Below are 13592 nucleotides of genomic sequence, written 5' to 3'. Positions count from 1 at the left end.
CATTATGCCTTTTCAGGGGGTGCTTAATAAACTGGTAAACTTTATATCCGTAAAGCTAAAAAAATATTATAAAGTTCGCACTCTCTCCTTTCATTACTGCAGACCAGTATCGTTCCGGAGACTGTAAGCTGGATCACAAATAGTTGGTACTGATCCATCCTTGAGCTTTAACCTTTGAGCAAAACTGGCCTTGAATTGTTCCTCATTCAGGCTATGCATCTGCATTGCCTACAAGACACTGTTGTCGCTAAATCTCCTCGAACGCGGAGAAAATGACAGACAGTGTGCAACTGGTTGAGGCCCTAAACGATGCTAATACGGAGTCTGTCAGCGCCGTGGGTGGAAACGTGCAGATAATGGGTCGGTAATATAATAATAATAATAATAATAATAATAATAATAATAATAATACATTTTATTTGTATTGCACTTTACATTTGGAACAAATCTCAAAGTGCTAAATTATATTATATTATAATAGATCCCCTTCCTACATCAGAAGGTGAGAGAAAATCTGAGCGGCTCGTTTACGGGGTTGTCCTTTTTTACGTTTTCTGGGTTGGTATATGCACCGGGGACCCGATTATAGCACTTAAACACTAAAAAAGCCAGACTTTCATGAAATGTCCCCTTTACACAGTGGTTATGGTCCATAAGACAATGCTTTGAAACATTGTTCCCCCTAGATCCTATAAAGTCACACATAATGAGTCGTGCTTCACTATCCTCCATGCACCTGCACCTCCGCCAGCGGCTCATTCATCACCTGAGCATGAGCAGAACTCTGCGCCGTGATTTATTAGTTCCTCTATCCATCCATTCAAGATGAACCAGAAAACTGTACGCACAAATTTCTCTCAATAAAACGCATGAAGCTGAAACATGGCGGCCTGCTAAGGCTCTCGTCTGGGAATGCAGATACTCCCTCTCATTGAGGAATGCATTGGTCTGATAGGAAGACAAGTGAGAAGTGAGTACAAATGATGCAGTGTGTAGAGTTCCTCTGGTCATGGATACAGTGTGTGTGAATATTTCTGTCTCTCTCCTGTTTTTTTTGTGACTAGGAAACTTTCTTCACAACTTCTCACCACGATTTCCCAAAAGCCAGCTTTTGACATGCTGTTATATAATTTTGTTGAAAGAATTCCTGGAAGCTTTGGAGCTGCTCTGCATGAATAATCCAAGACAGATAACGAAGAGTACGAGTAAACAAAGTGCAAAGCTTTGGAGGATGAAAAAACAACCTTGTAAATCTTCAAGCATCAGTGAAACTTCAAATCAGGCAGAAAAATGAAGTGCAATATGAGTGTTCCCAAACTGAATCCAACAGCATGAAGTAAACTCCACGCACACAAACATCACATTACAGAGCTGGCTGATGAAATTACTCGAGCAATTCACACTCCAAATGTTGGCATTCGGTCAACACTGAGGTCATCTCGTAGTATTGGTGGATGTGGTGTTACCCAAATACATATTTCTCTCTTCAGCGTTTCAAGACATCAACAACAGCTGCAAAAATACATGGACTGCATTTCAAAATAGCAATGGATTTTGGACTTGGCCAGCCCTTTAGTGTTGGGAAAGACCTGTCTCTTTTTTTTCTTCTTTTCATAACACTTTATTTTACAGTATCCTTGTTGCTTTAGGAAAAACAGTAAATTATGCATAATTACACGCAACTAACCCTTAACCCTATAGTAAGTACATGTTGTTAATTAATATTACCCAGTGCTTAAATGCATAATTACACAGGGCACCTTAAAATAAAGTACACTCCAAAAATATTTAGGCCTAAATTTAAGATTTATGTATGTGCATATAAAGTTTCCATCCATTTGGATTTCACAGTTTTAACATAAATAAACTTTATGTGATGCATATTTGTCAGTCATACGTAAATGAAACAGGTAAAAGTGTAAAAGTATGTTAACTAACTGATTATTGCTTATTTCACAGCTAGCCATATTTTAACAGTGTACTTTTTAACTGAATACATTTAATTGTGTTTACAAATAATTTTTGCTGATTCTAAGCATTTTGAAAATATTATTTAGATAGAATCAAATAGATTTTAATAGTTAATAATAAACATCCAGTTTCATTCATGTATGACTGAAAAAGATGCATTACATTAAGATTATTAGTTTATGTTCAAAATGGATGGACATTTTATATGCAATTATATGCATTTTTTTTTTTTGAGAAGGAAAAAGGCAGAAGCCTTTGAAAACAACTGAAGGGATACAGAATGAAAAGCCTCAGCCAGTCAGAATCTATTTATAGACTTGGTTGAGGTTGTTCATTCTGTATCCCATCGGTTGTTTTCAGTTGTGTTTGCCTCTCATCCCAAAAGACGAAAATATTTTCAAATTACACAGAACCTCGTAATTTCACTTCACAGCTGATCCACAAACGCGCACATGCAAACCCAAACAATCGGCAGATGTCCGCAGCCTGGGAAACCCCTCCTGTGCTTCCCATCCACCTCACACAGCAGTGTGTTGTGCTGTTTCAGTGAAACGTGCACATTTCACCAGCTTACGCTCGAGGCGAAGGAAAATCCCAGGCCTTTTTATTTCTCGACTGAAAACACACTCACACAGTTTATGTGCGCTGGCACTCGGACCTGCTTTCCGACTCGTTCCCTGCCTCTCCCTCTCTGTCTCTCCAGTGTGTGTGTGTGCGTGTGTTTATCTGCATGTGTGTTTTTTGATCGGAGGCTGTGTCTACATGGGAAGTGGGAAGGTGCAGCTGGAATGTTGCCCAAAGGCAAGGAAATCGCACTGCTTCCACGCTCCAGTCCGAGGCAGAGAGAGAGAGAGAGAAAGAGACAGAGAGAGAGAGAGAGAGAGAGAGAGAGAGAAAGCAAAGCAACTCGTCTCACTGGGGCACTGCGCTGTCTGGGTCAGATGTGCGAGCTACTGCGAGGAGCAACACGCGGCTCTCTTGAGTGGAATAAGCAGGGATCATAACGGCCAGAAGGTGTCAGATCTGTCCATGAAGACGTGGAGATTGTTTGCCCCAACTTAGCCAGCCAGGAGAACATCTCAACCCTGTCCGATTCGGAGTCCGATTCGGTGTGGAAGGGACATGAGGAGGGACCGGCTGCTGGTGGCCCTCACGTTGGTCACCCTCTTGGCGGCTGACATCCATTTTGTCCTGCTTCCCAGACTCAAAAGCTGGTATCATCTGCCCAGAGAAAGCTGCGAGTGCAGGGTCGCCAATGGCAGCCTGGATGACAGAGGTGCTACAACCTTAACTTGGATGGGCCTGAATTTCACTCCAGTTTCCACTGAGCGAAGCTCTAAGCTGGAGCGGCTGTTCAGCCATCCGCTGTACAACATCCGTCTTCCAGAACTTGGGCCCGACGAACTGCTACTACAGCACGAGGAGCTCATGAACTACTACCAGAGGAAAGTGAGCCGCTGGGACAGGTACTCAACAGTTGTGCTTCATGTTAAATAATGTGGCATGTTTATTTGCAGGAAAACACTCTAATCATTGAATGAAGTCACACTGTCAGAAAAAAAGATCTTTGTGCAACTTACTCACCCCTAAATGGTACATATTAGTACCTTAAAAGGTACGTATCAGTACTAAGAGTGCAAATTAGTACCTTAAAGGTACATATTAGTACCTTTTCAATTTCGTACCTTAGGGTACAGCAGTGTACCTTTTTTTTCTGACAATGCAGAAACGTATTTTTAAAGTCTTGGCTACAAGAGTGTTGAACATTTTCACCAGTGTTTAACACACATTGACTATGGGTTGACACAGTGGCAACCTGTTTATAGATGAATTTTAGAAGCTTTATTGAGTGAAATATTCATAAACAGCAAAGAAACATACCAAAATGGCCAAACACTTAAATCAAAGCAATTGGCAACTTTATCCTAACTATTGTCCTGAGAGCAAAGTTCAAGCCTGGCCTGAATGTATACACGTGTTTTTTAGTGTTTTTAGTTTTTTACTCAATAGCTAAAGGAAAAATATTTGCAATGAAATTAAATATTTTGAACAATTTGAAAGTAAAATAGAAAACCCCTGGTAACAAGTTATAGTCATAGTTAAAACTTAAAATAAAATAAACTTTAACTGAATTGAAAATATTTTTAAAATATTTTTTTTTAATTTCTCATTTTAATTTAGTGTAACTTGATGTACTAAAATAAAATTAGATTATATTTTTTTCTTTTTTTAATTAATATGATAGCATTATTATGCCTTTGCGTTCAGTTAAAAAATAAAACAATATTAATTATTGTTATATTAATTAACTAAATACAATTTATTATTCCTTTGTGTTTAATTAAAAAATAAAACTAAAGTAAAATTATATATTTATTTATTTATTTAAATATGAATTATTGTTATATTACTTAACATAATACCATTTTGTATACTTAACATAATACCATTTATTATGCCTTTGTGTTTAATTGTGTGTTTAAAAATAAAAACAAAGCAAAATTATAATACTTATTTATTTAAATAATTATTAATTATTGTTTTATTAATCTGATAACATTATTATGCTTTTGTGTTGAATTAAAAAATCTAAATAAAGCAAAATGATAATATTTATTTATTTTAATAAATATTATTGTTATTAATTAACATAATAGCATTATTATTCCTTTTGTATTTAATTATGATCATACAGAAATAAAGCAAAATTATATATTTATTTAAATATGTAAATATGAATTATTAGTATTATATAAAAATAATAATATTATATAAAATAATAGTATTATATTATGCCTTGGTGTTTTTTAAAAAGCAAATCTATAATATAAAAAATTATGTTTTTCATTCAATACATTTTGACATTTTGACCCTTGCTGCAGAAGTGACAGCTCAAAATAAGAGCTCAAATCCTCCCTCTTGCTGCCCCATGGAAACCAACGGTATGTTCAGATGAGTTGAGTGTAGTTTGGGCTTGTTTTTTAGGTCACGAGCTGCGTTTTAAAGGCAGTGGTGTAGACAAATCACTCTTTTAATTGCACTGGCCGTGATGCCGTGCGGCACAGAGTTTAAAGGGCACCCGGCCATAAGTGTCTCCCACATAATCAGAGGTTTGCCAGAAAACACACACTTAAATCAGGTCTAGGCACTAGTCAAGATTTTGTTGTTTCAGAAGTTGTGGTCAACATCTCTGATTGCTGGAACTTTGAGTACGAGAAACACCTAAAACGTTCACCTGCTATATTTATAAGTGTACACGCGATATACGAGGCGTAATGTGCGCTGGATCCCCGCCACAGTAAACATCTCTTTAGTTTATAGTTTATTTAGTTTAGCCTTTCATCTAATTTCTCTATTTTTCCATGATGTTGATTCAAGCTGATGCTTCTAGAGGTTATGGTGACAATTTTATGAGTCAAATATTTGCTCCAAATAGGATCAATAATCTGTAATGTGGTGATGTATCTGCCAGGGACTTGATTCCATGACACATGATTTTGATAAAATGTCCTATACACTGTACAAAAATAATGTTGGTTTAACTTAAAAAAGTAAGTAACCTGGTTGCCTTAAAATTTTGAGTTTATTGAAATAAAAATTGAGTTGATACAATGTAGGAAATTGGTTTAATAAATAGAAAATCAAAATATTATTGTATCTGAACTACATAAAAAATGTATAAATAATGAAAAGAGCAAAATTTTGCATATTTCACTGCGTCATCACAAATAAAACAAACACAATAACCCAATACGCTTTAAATAATATTTGAATAAAGGTTTTCAAATCTAAAAAATGTTCATTGTATTAACTCAAATATTTAATTTCAATGAACTCAAAATTTTAAGGCAACCAGACAACTTTTTTACAAACTAATTTTTTACAGTGTAGGCTATAGATTGAATGCAAAGTGGATAACAAAATCTTCTTTCCCCACCAGCGTTTTAAAAAGTTGTCAGCTAGCACCAGCGTATCCGAAATCGCATACTCTCTTGAGTAGGCACTTATTTTGGATAATTAATTACTTCATGACTGCTAAAAAGCAATATAGTTATATTATATGATATATCATATAGTTCAATATACACTCTAAAAAATGCTGGGTTAAAAACAACCCAAGTTGGGTTGAAAATGCACCGACCCAACAATTGAGTTGTTTTAACCCAATGGTTGAGTTGTTTTAACCCAGTGGTTGAGTTGTTTTAACCCAGTGGTTGGGTTAAATGTTGCTTAAGACAACCCAATTGCTGGGTAAGAACAACTCAACCATTGGGTTAAAACAACCCAATTGTTGGGTCGGTGCATTTTCAACCCAACTTGGGTTGTTTTTAACCCAGCATTTTTTAGAGTGTAGTATGAATGTGTGTTGAATGAATGTAATCTAGACGTGAAACATTCGGCATGTTGTCATTATCACACTTCAGAATCTCCCTGGAAGTAGTAGGTCATCCGAGTACATTTTGTCTACTCTTTTACGAGTACTGTGAATTCAGACATCCTTCTTTTGTCACATGCCGTGACTATATAGTAGGGAAGTGTGTGTTTTCCGATGCAGACATTGGCTGAATCCAAAATCGCCCCCTAAACCCTCATTCACTATTCCCTACTTAAGTCCACTAGTTCACTTGAAGGAGTAAATGAAAACAAGTGAGTGAATACGGACAGCCGCTGTGTGTACATCAGCTGTACACTGGTTATTGAGGTGCAATGTGGGATAGAATGAGTGCACTCAATAACGTCCACAATGGTTTCGGACATCACTACAAATGGCCATCCCCTCAGATAGTGCCTTATTTAAGGGTATAAGGGGCGATTTCTGATTCAGCCACTGTCTTGATAGCTTGGGGAGTGAGTTTCTAGTTCCCTTTGCGAGTTATAATGTCAGAATTGTGAGATATACATTTCCAATTGTAAGTTTATAGCTTAATTCCAGGGGGAAAGGACATTACAGTATTTTACAGTATTTCTCAGAAATGCAATTGCAATTCTGGCTTTATAACTCTTAATTGTGAGATAAAAAGTCACAATTAGCTTTTTTAATTTTTATTCAATGGCAGAAAAAAGCCTCAACATGGAAGTTTTGTCTCATAAATGAAGGAAAATTACATCAATGGTGGTGAAAGGGAGAAAGGTTACAAAAATAGATTTAAAAATATTCCTCTAGTATTTTTTTCCGATAAATACCTTAATAAAGTTTAGTGTTTTGCTCTTCCCTCATATTTTAAATATTTAAAAATATATATATATATTTTCCTTATATTTTGATGGTTTAATTTAACTTGTACAGGGTTATTAAAACACATTTCCTCTCCAGACATATAACTTTTGGCCACTATATATATATATATATATATATATATATATAGTTCAGATCTAAAGAAATAATAAAAAAAGTCTCATTCTGTAGGAGCCAAAAAATGCTGTTGGCAGATTGCTGAGGCTGTGGAATTGGATTGTGCTGTTTTTACATCTTAAAAGTTCCTACATGTGCAGACCTGTGTATGCTAAGGGATTCATTATTTTAAGAGCTAACAATACCCGTTGATGACTTAAAAGAGAGCTCACCACATGTGCTATTTCAGCTCATTTCATTCCAGGTTTTTGTACAGGAAAGTGACTTTCGGGTTGATTTCAGAATCTGAATATTAAATAGCTACGTAACTTTTCCATCTACTAGAGTTCGCCTATTCAAAACAAAGGCGTAGTTTAATGACGCAAAGTTTGAGCTCTGCATCTTAGGACATGTGGTCTTCACCTCACAGCTGGTGGAAAATAGGACTCAGGCAGAAATCATGTTAATGGATGTGATTATTAACTTTACTGTAGTGTGAAATAGATCAGGAGCGAGTGTTGAGGAGCTGAGTGAGGCCACTGGAGCGATTGATACACAAACACACGCCTCGCGAGCAGCGAGACTTTTATTATGACAAGACACAGTCGCCGGCGCCATTTACGCTTTTCCGGTCATGAGTGTGAGGTAACACAGCTCTGTTTATCATATCAGACACATCTGAGTGTGTTGAGAATGATGTGATGACGTTACTCTGTGCGTTCGCTCGGCGCTGCTGTGACATGTTCACACTGCTAAGAGAAAAGCGCTTCTGCAGAATAAAACTGAGGGTCAGATATGACGCAACTGACAGGCGACTCCTTACAGGTCCCAGTTCAATGGTTAAAATAGCAAGTTTCTCACAATTTACAAATAGTTAAAAACATTTGGGATATTGTAAGAACTCAACTGAACGAAATATGGCCTGGTGGTTTTTGGATATTTTACTGCAAAAATACTACATAGTGCACCTTTAATTAAAGTTTGTTTTGTTGTTGTATCTTCTACAGACTGAAAAAGTTCTACATCGAGGCGGCAGCAGCTTCAAACATCACTATACCTGATCATCCTGTGACCTTCGACCCGGAGGCCAGTTGGCTGCAGTTCCATCTAGGGATCAACCGGTATGCGCTGTATTCAAGAGACGAGAGCAGCGTCGACAGACTCCTGCGGGACATGCAGACGGCCACCGTCATCAGTGCAGGTGATGGTTTCCCCTAGAGTGGCGGCTTATGAATCTGAATATGATAATGCAGTTCTTCATTGCAAATCTGCTTGCATGATCTCATCCTGAGAAGCTGATATTTCATTGCGTCTGACAGATTTCACTCAGGATGAGAAAGCTTTGAAGGGCGCGTGCGACTGCTCCCAAGGTAAATGTACTTTTTACACTATTGATCTTTTTTTTATTTATTATTTACAAAATAAATATGATGGTTTCTTCTGAGAAAGACCTTCTGGGAATGTCAATTATAAGGTGATACCTTTTATGAAAAACACTACTGTTTAAAATATATATTTTTAACAAATTAATACTTTTATTCAAAAAGTATGCATTAAATTGATTTAGTGACATTAAAGGTGCACTATGTAGTATTTTTGCAGTAAAATATCCAAAAACCACTAGGCGAGTGTTATATATTTTGTTTAGTTGAGTATTTACAATATCCCAAATGTTTCCAACTATTTGTAAATTGTGAGAAAATTGCTATTTTAACTAAGGACCGGGACGTTTCAGCATAGCGTTTGAGCGAGTCGCCTGTCAATCTCGTCATATCTGTACTACCCTCGGTTTTATTCTGCAGAAGCGCTTTTCTCTTAGCAGTGTCTCAGCAGCGCCGAGCGAACGCACAGAGTAACGTCATAACATCATTTTAAACACACTTAAATGTATCTAATATGAACAGAGCTGCTTTACCTTATAATCATGACCGGAAAAAGCGGAAGTGCGCGCGCCCAGCGACTGTGTCCCGTCCCGTCATAATAAAAGTCCCGGTACTCGCGAGCCGTGTGTTTGTATAACAATTGCTCCAACGTCCGTGCTCAGCTCCTGTAGTGTAAATGCTCTGCTTTACACTACAGCAGGTCTATTCCAATCTTACCCTGGAGGGCCAATGCGGTGCAGAGTTTAGCTCCAACCTTAATCAAACACACCTGAACTTGCTAATCAATGTCTTCAAGATCATTAGAAAATCACAGGTGGGTGTGTTTGATCAGGGTTGGAGCTAAACTCTGCACCGCATTAGCCCTCCAGGGTAAGATTTGAATAGCCCTGCACTACAGTAACGTTAATAACCGCATCCATGAACATGATTTCTGCCCGAGTCCTATTCTCCACCTGCTATGAGGTGAAGACCACATTTCCCAAGATGCTGCGCTCACAGTTGGCATCATCAAACTACGCCTTTGTTTAGAAAAGGCGCCCTCCAGTGGACGGAAAGTTGCATACTGCACCTTTAATGATTATACAAAAGATTTTTATTTCAAATAAATGCTGTTCTTTTTAACTTTATATTCATCAAATAATCCTGAAAAAAATGCATCACGGTTTCCACAAAAATAGAAGCAGCACAACTATTTTCAACATTGATAATAATCATAAATGTTTCTTGAGCATCAAATCATCATATCAGAATGATTAGTGAAGGATCATGTGACACTGAAGTAATGATGATAAATTCAGCTTTGAGCACAGGAATAAATTACATTTAAAACATTCACATAAAAACAGTTATTTTAAATTGCAATTTAAATTTTTGATCAAATAAATGCAGCTTTGGTGAGCGGAAGAGACTTTAAAAAATAACATTAGAAAATCTTAACAATCCGGAAATGTTGTGAAAACATTTTTTTTTTTTTTTTTTTTACAGAATTTTAAATAACATTTAGCATGTATTTTTTTAAAAATATAATTTAGATATAAATATAATTTTCACTAAACAGAAGTTGTATTTTATACTCTTTTTTCCTATTGTGTCATATGTAGGGCGGGGCTTGATTTTGTTTGTGGGGAATTGATTGGATGGTTGTGGTTTGCTATTGGTGGATCTCATGAGTGACAGCTTGCCCCGCCTTCGTCATCAACAAAATGCTATTCTCTCTTGACCTTTTCCTGGCACTTTTTTACACTGAATGAATGTCCAATACAGGGAAAACTACAATGCTTTTGTTTGTTTGGCTTGTTTTTCTGTTTCGCTCATTACATGTGTTATTTTGGAGCATGGGTGAGAACTATTGATATGATTGAGCGGGAAAGGAGCTAAAAGAAGTTGGAACTGTGTGGTTTAGGGTTGCCGGCAGCCTGCCACGACTTCCCACAACCTCAGACAAAGCAAAAGGAACAGTGGAGCGTATAGTGAACACCGCAAGCCCTGCTTATGGAAAGATCCCTCTATAATTAAACTATTACAGTTGAAAGGTCGACTCTGGAAGCATAAAATAAGATCTCACAGTCCAGAAAAGAGTAATTTCCTCTCAAAGTCAGGTGTTGCAACAATTTCCTGACATTTTTCATCTTGTGTTTCACCACAAACCAACACAGCCCAATAAAGCATTAAATTATACTGTAAATAACGTAGCATTATTATTAATAATGGCTTTTACTACAATAATTCACCTTTTAAATAAAGTGTAATATACACACATATACTAACAAAACTTATGAAAACTATATTATTATTTTAGTTAAAATATAAATTAATATGAATGTTAAATTGGTACTAAATTGAGAGAATTATTATTTTAATTGTTTAAAAATTTGACCTACTCTGTATTGCCAAAAGTTTTGGGTCACCTGCCTTTACATGCACATGAACTTTAATGACATCCCATTGTTTATCCGTGGGGTTTAATATGGAGTTGATCCACCCTTTGCAGCTCTAACAGCTTCAGCTCTTCTGGGAAGGCTTTCCTCAAGGTTTAGGAGTGTGTTTATGCGGATTTTTGTCCATTGTTCTAGAAGCTCATTTGTGAGGTCAGGCTCTGATGTTGGATGAGAAGGCCTGGCTCTCAGTCTCCGCTCTAATTCATCCCAAAGCTGTTCTATCGGGATGAGCTCAGGACTCTGTCCAGGCCAGTCAAGTTCCTCCACACCAAACTCACTCATCCATGTCTTTATGGACCGACGCTTTGTGCACTGGAGCGCAGTCATGTTGGGACAGGAAGGGGCCGTCCCCAAACTGTCCCACAAAGATGGGAGCATGAAAATGTCAAAATGTCTTGGTATGCTGAAGCATTAAGGGGCTGAACTAAGGGGCCAAGCCCAACCCCTAAAAAACAACCACACACCATAATCCACCCTCCACCAAACTTTACACTTGACACAATGCAGTCACGGAAGTACCGTTCTCCTGGCAACCACCAAACCCAGACTCGTCCATCGGATTGTAAGACAGAGAAGCGTGATTGGTCACTCCAGAGAACACGTCTCACTGCACTAGAGTCCAGTGGCGGCTGCTTTACTCCACTGCATCCCATTCTTTGCATTGCTCTTGGTGATGTAAGGTTGGATGAGCTGCTCGGCCATGGAAACCCATTCCATGAAGCTCTCTACACACTGATCTTGAGCTCATCTGAAGGACACAGACGTTTGGAGGTCTGGAGCTATTGACTCTGTAGGTAGTTGATGACTTCTGTGCACTGCGCGCCCGTTGCTATGGAAGTGATTGGAACACCTGATTTCAATGATATGGAGGGGTGTCCCAATACTTTTGGCAATATAGTGTATTTTAATATTACAGTTTCCATTATTTAGAAGGAAACAACCATTTTCTTTCTTTCTGTCTGTCTATACAATCAGTGGTTAAACCCAGTGGTCTTCACCTGAAGTTGGCCCTGAAACTCCAAGACTTTGGCAAAGCTATGTTTAAACCAATGAGGTAACCTTTGTTATTCAGATGTCCAGATTACTACACCTATGGTTTAAAGGTAGTGTAACTGTGGTGTAATTTCTATAATGGTCCTTCTTGATTACAGACAGGAGCGGCACGAAGAGACTCCAGAGAACTTCTTCTATTTTGTCGACTTTCAGAGACACAATGCTGAGATTGCAGCTTTCCACCTCGACAGGTGAGGCGGCCCAACACTGATTATTAGAGTCACAACACCACAGACAGAGAGACTGTCAGGAATGAGTTATTTTGTGAAGGATCTGATATGAGTAAACACAGATGAAATCCCTCAGGCTCCACCATACATCATTGTTTAGGCCTGTTGAAACAATGAGGTTCAGCACGATTAGTCTCACCTCAGCATATTTGGTGAGGAGGTCTTTATTGGACGAATATATGATGATGAAACCCTAAACTGCAACAGACATCAAAGGCATTCACATACGATTTACCAGAAAAGATCTTATTAAAGACACATTCAAAAGATTTCTATAGATAAATAAGTTGCACTTTATTTTACAGTACATGTACTTACCCAAGAAAGTACTGGGTAATATAAGGTAACTACATGGGTTATGGTGAGGTTTAGGGGTGGATTCAGGGTTAGTACCTAGTTATTGTAACCACTATAATAAGTACATAGCATGTACATGGGGAACAGTGCTGTAAAATAAATTGATACTAAAAAAAAAAAAAGAAATATATTCGTTAGTTCAAAATTATATATATGTTTTTCTTTTAAAATACTCCATTCAGGCAAGTATCTGTAAGCCATTTGGAGGTTAAAGGCACAATATGTAAGAATTTTTAATTAAAATATTCAAAAACCACTAGAACAATGTTATATATGTTGTTGACTTGTTTCCATTAATGTTTAAATACAGAGAAATAAGCTATTTTACGAAATATGCAAATTGTCCCCGCCTCCACTCACTCAAACCAACTCAGAGATCCACTCGCTCAACTTTTACTGAGGCATATAGTTCATCATAAAATCGTAATATACATCATATACATAATCACCCGATATTGCTAAATGTACCCAACAGAATCAACAGAAAAATATACCATGAATATCTGCTTCTGTTGAGATTCCTGCTTCAGAGACAGGGGCGTGGGACTGGGGGGATAAAGGGTACTGAGTAACCAGGGCCCTAGGCAGGGGGGGGGCCTTAGAAGTCAGTTTTCTATATATACACATACATGGTACGGGGGCCCAGCAAGATGGTTTGTACCCAGGGCCCAAAATTTGGTGCTACGCCCCTGTTCAGAGAATAGTTAGTGATATGCTAAACTCCGCCCACACGTTGATGTGTTTGGTTAGAAGGTAGTTTATAATGTCAGAAACACCAGCGATTTTAAACCATGTTTTTTTTCACTGCAGTTTTAAAGAGAAAATACTC

General features: G+C 37.5%; 1 protein-coding gene across 1 annotated transcript in view; it reads left to right on the top strand.

Moving 5' to 3' along the window:
• Positions 1 to 2340: 2340 nt before the first annotated feature.
• Positions 2341 to 13592, top strand: part of fam20a (FAM20A golgi associated secretory pathway pseudokinase) — a 21415-nt gene continuing 10163 nt past the window's right edge. The window contains exons 1-5 of the mRNA XM_067430331.1: positions 2341 to 3437; positions 8311 to 8504; positions 8623 to 8673; positions 12099 to 12177; positions 12275 to 12367. Coding sequence (XP_067286432.1) covers positions 3094 to 3437; positions 8311 to 8504; positions 8623 to 8673; positions 12099 to 12177; positions 12275 to 12367 — 761 coding nt within the window. The 5' untranslated portion in view covers positions 2341 to 3093. The remainder of the gene's footprint in view (positions 3438 to 8310; positions 8505 to 8622; positions 8674 to 12098; positions 12178 to 12274; positions 12368 to 13592) is intronic.

The sequence above is a fragment of the Pseudorasbora parva genome, chromosome 21 (assembly GCF_024679245.1).
Source record: "Pseudorasbora parva isolate DD20220531a chromosome 21, ASM2467924v1, whole genome shotgun sequence".
Lineage (NCBI taxonomy): Eukaryota > Metazoa > Chordata > Actinopteri > Cypriniformes > Gobionidae > Pseudorasbora > Pseudorasbora parva.
Note: the sequence above shows the minus strand (reverse complement) of the source record. Positions and strands in the feature narration are given on the sequence as shown.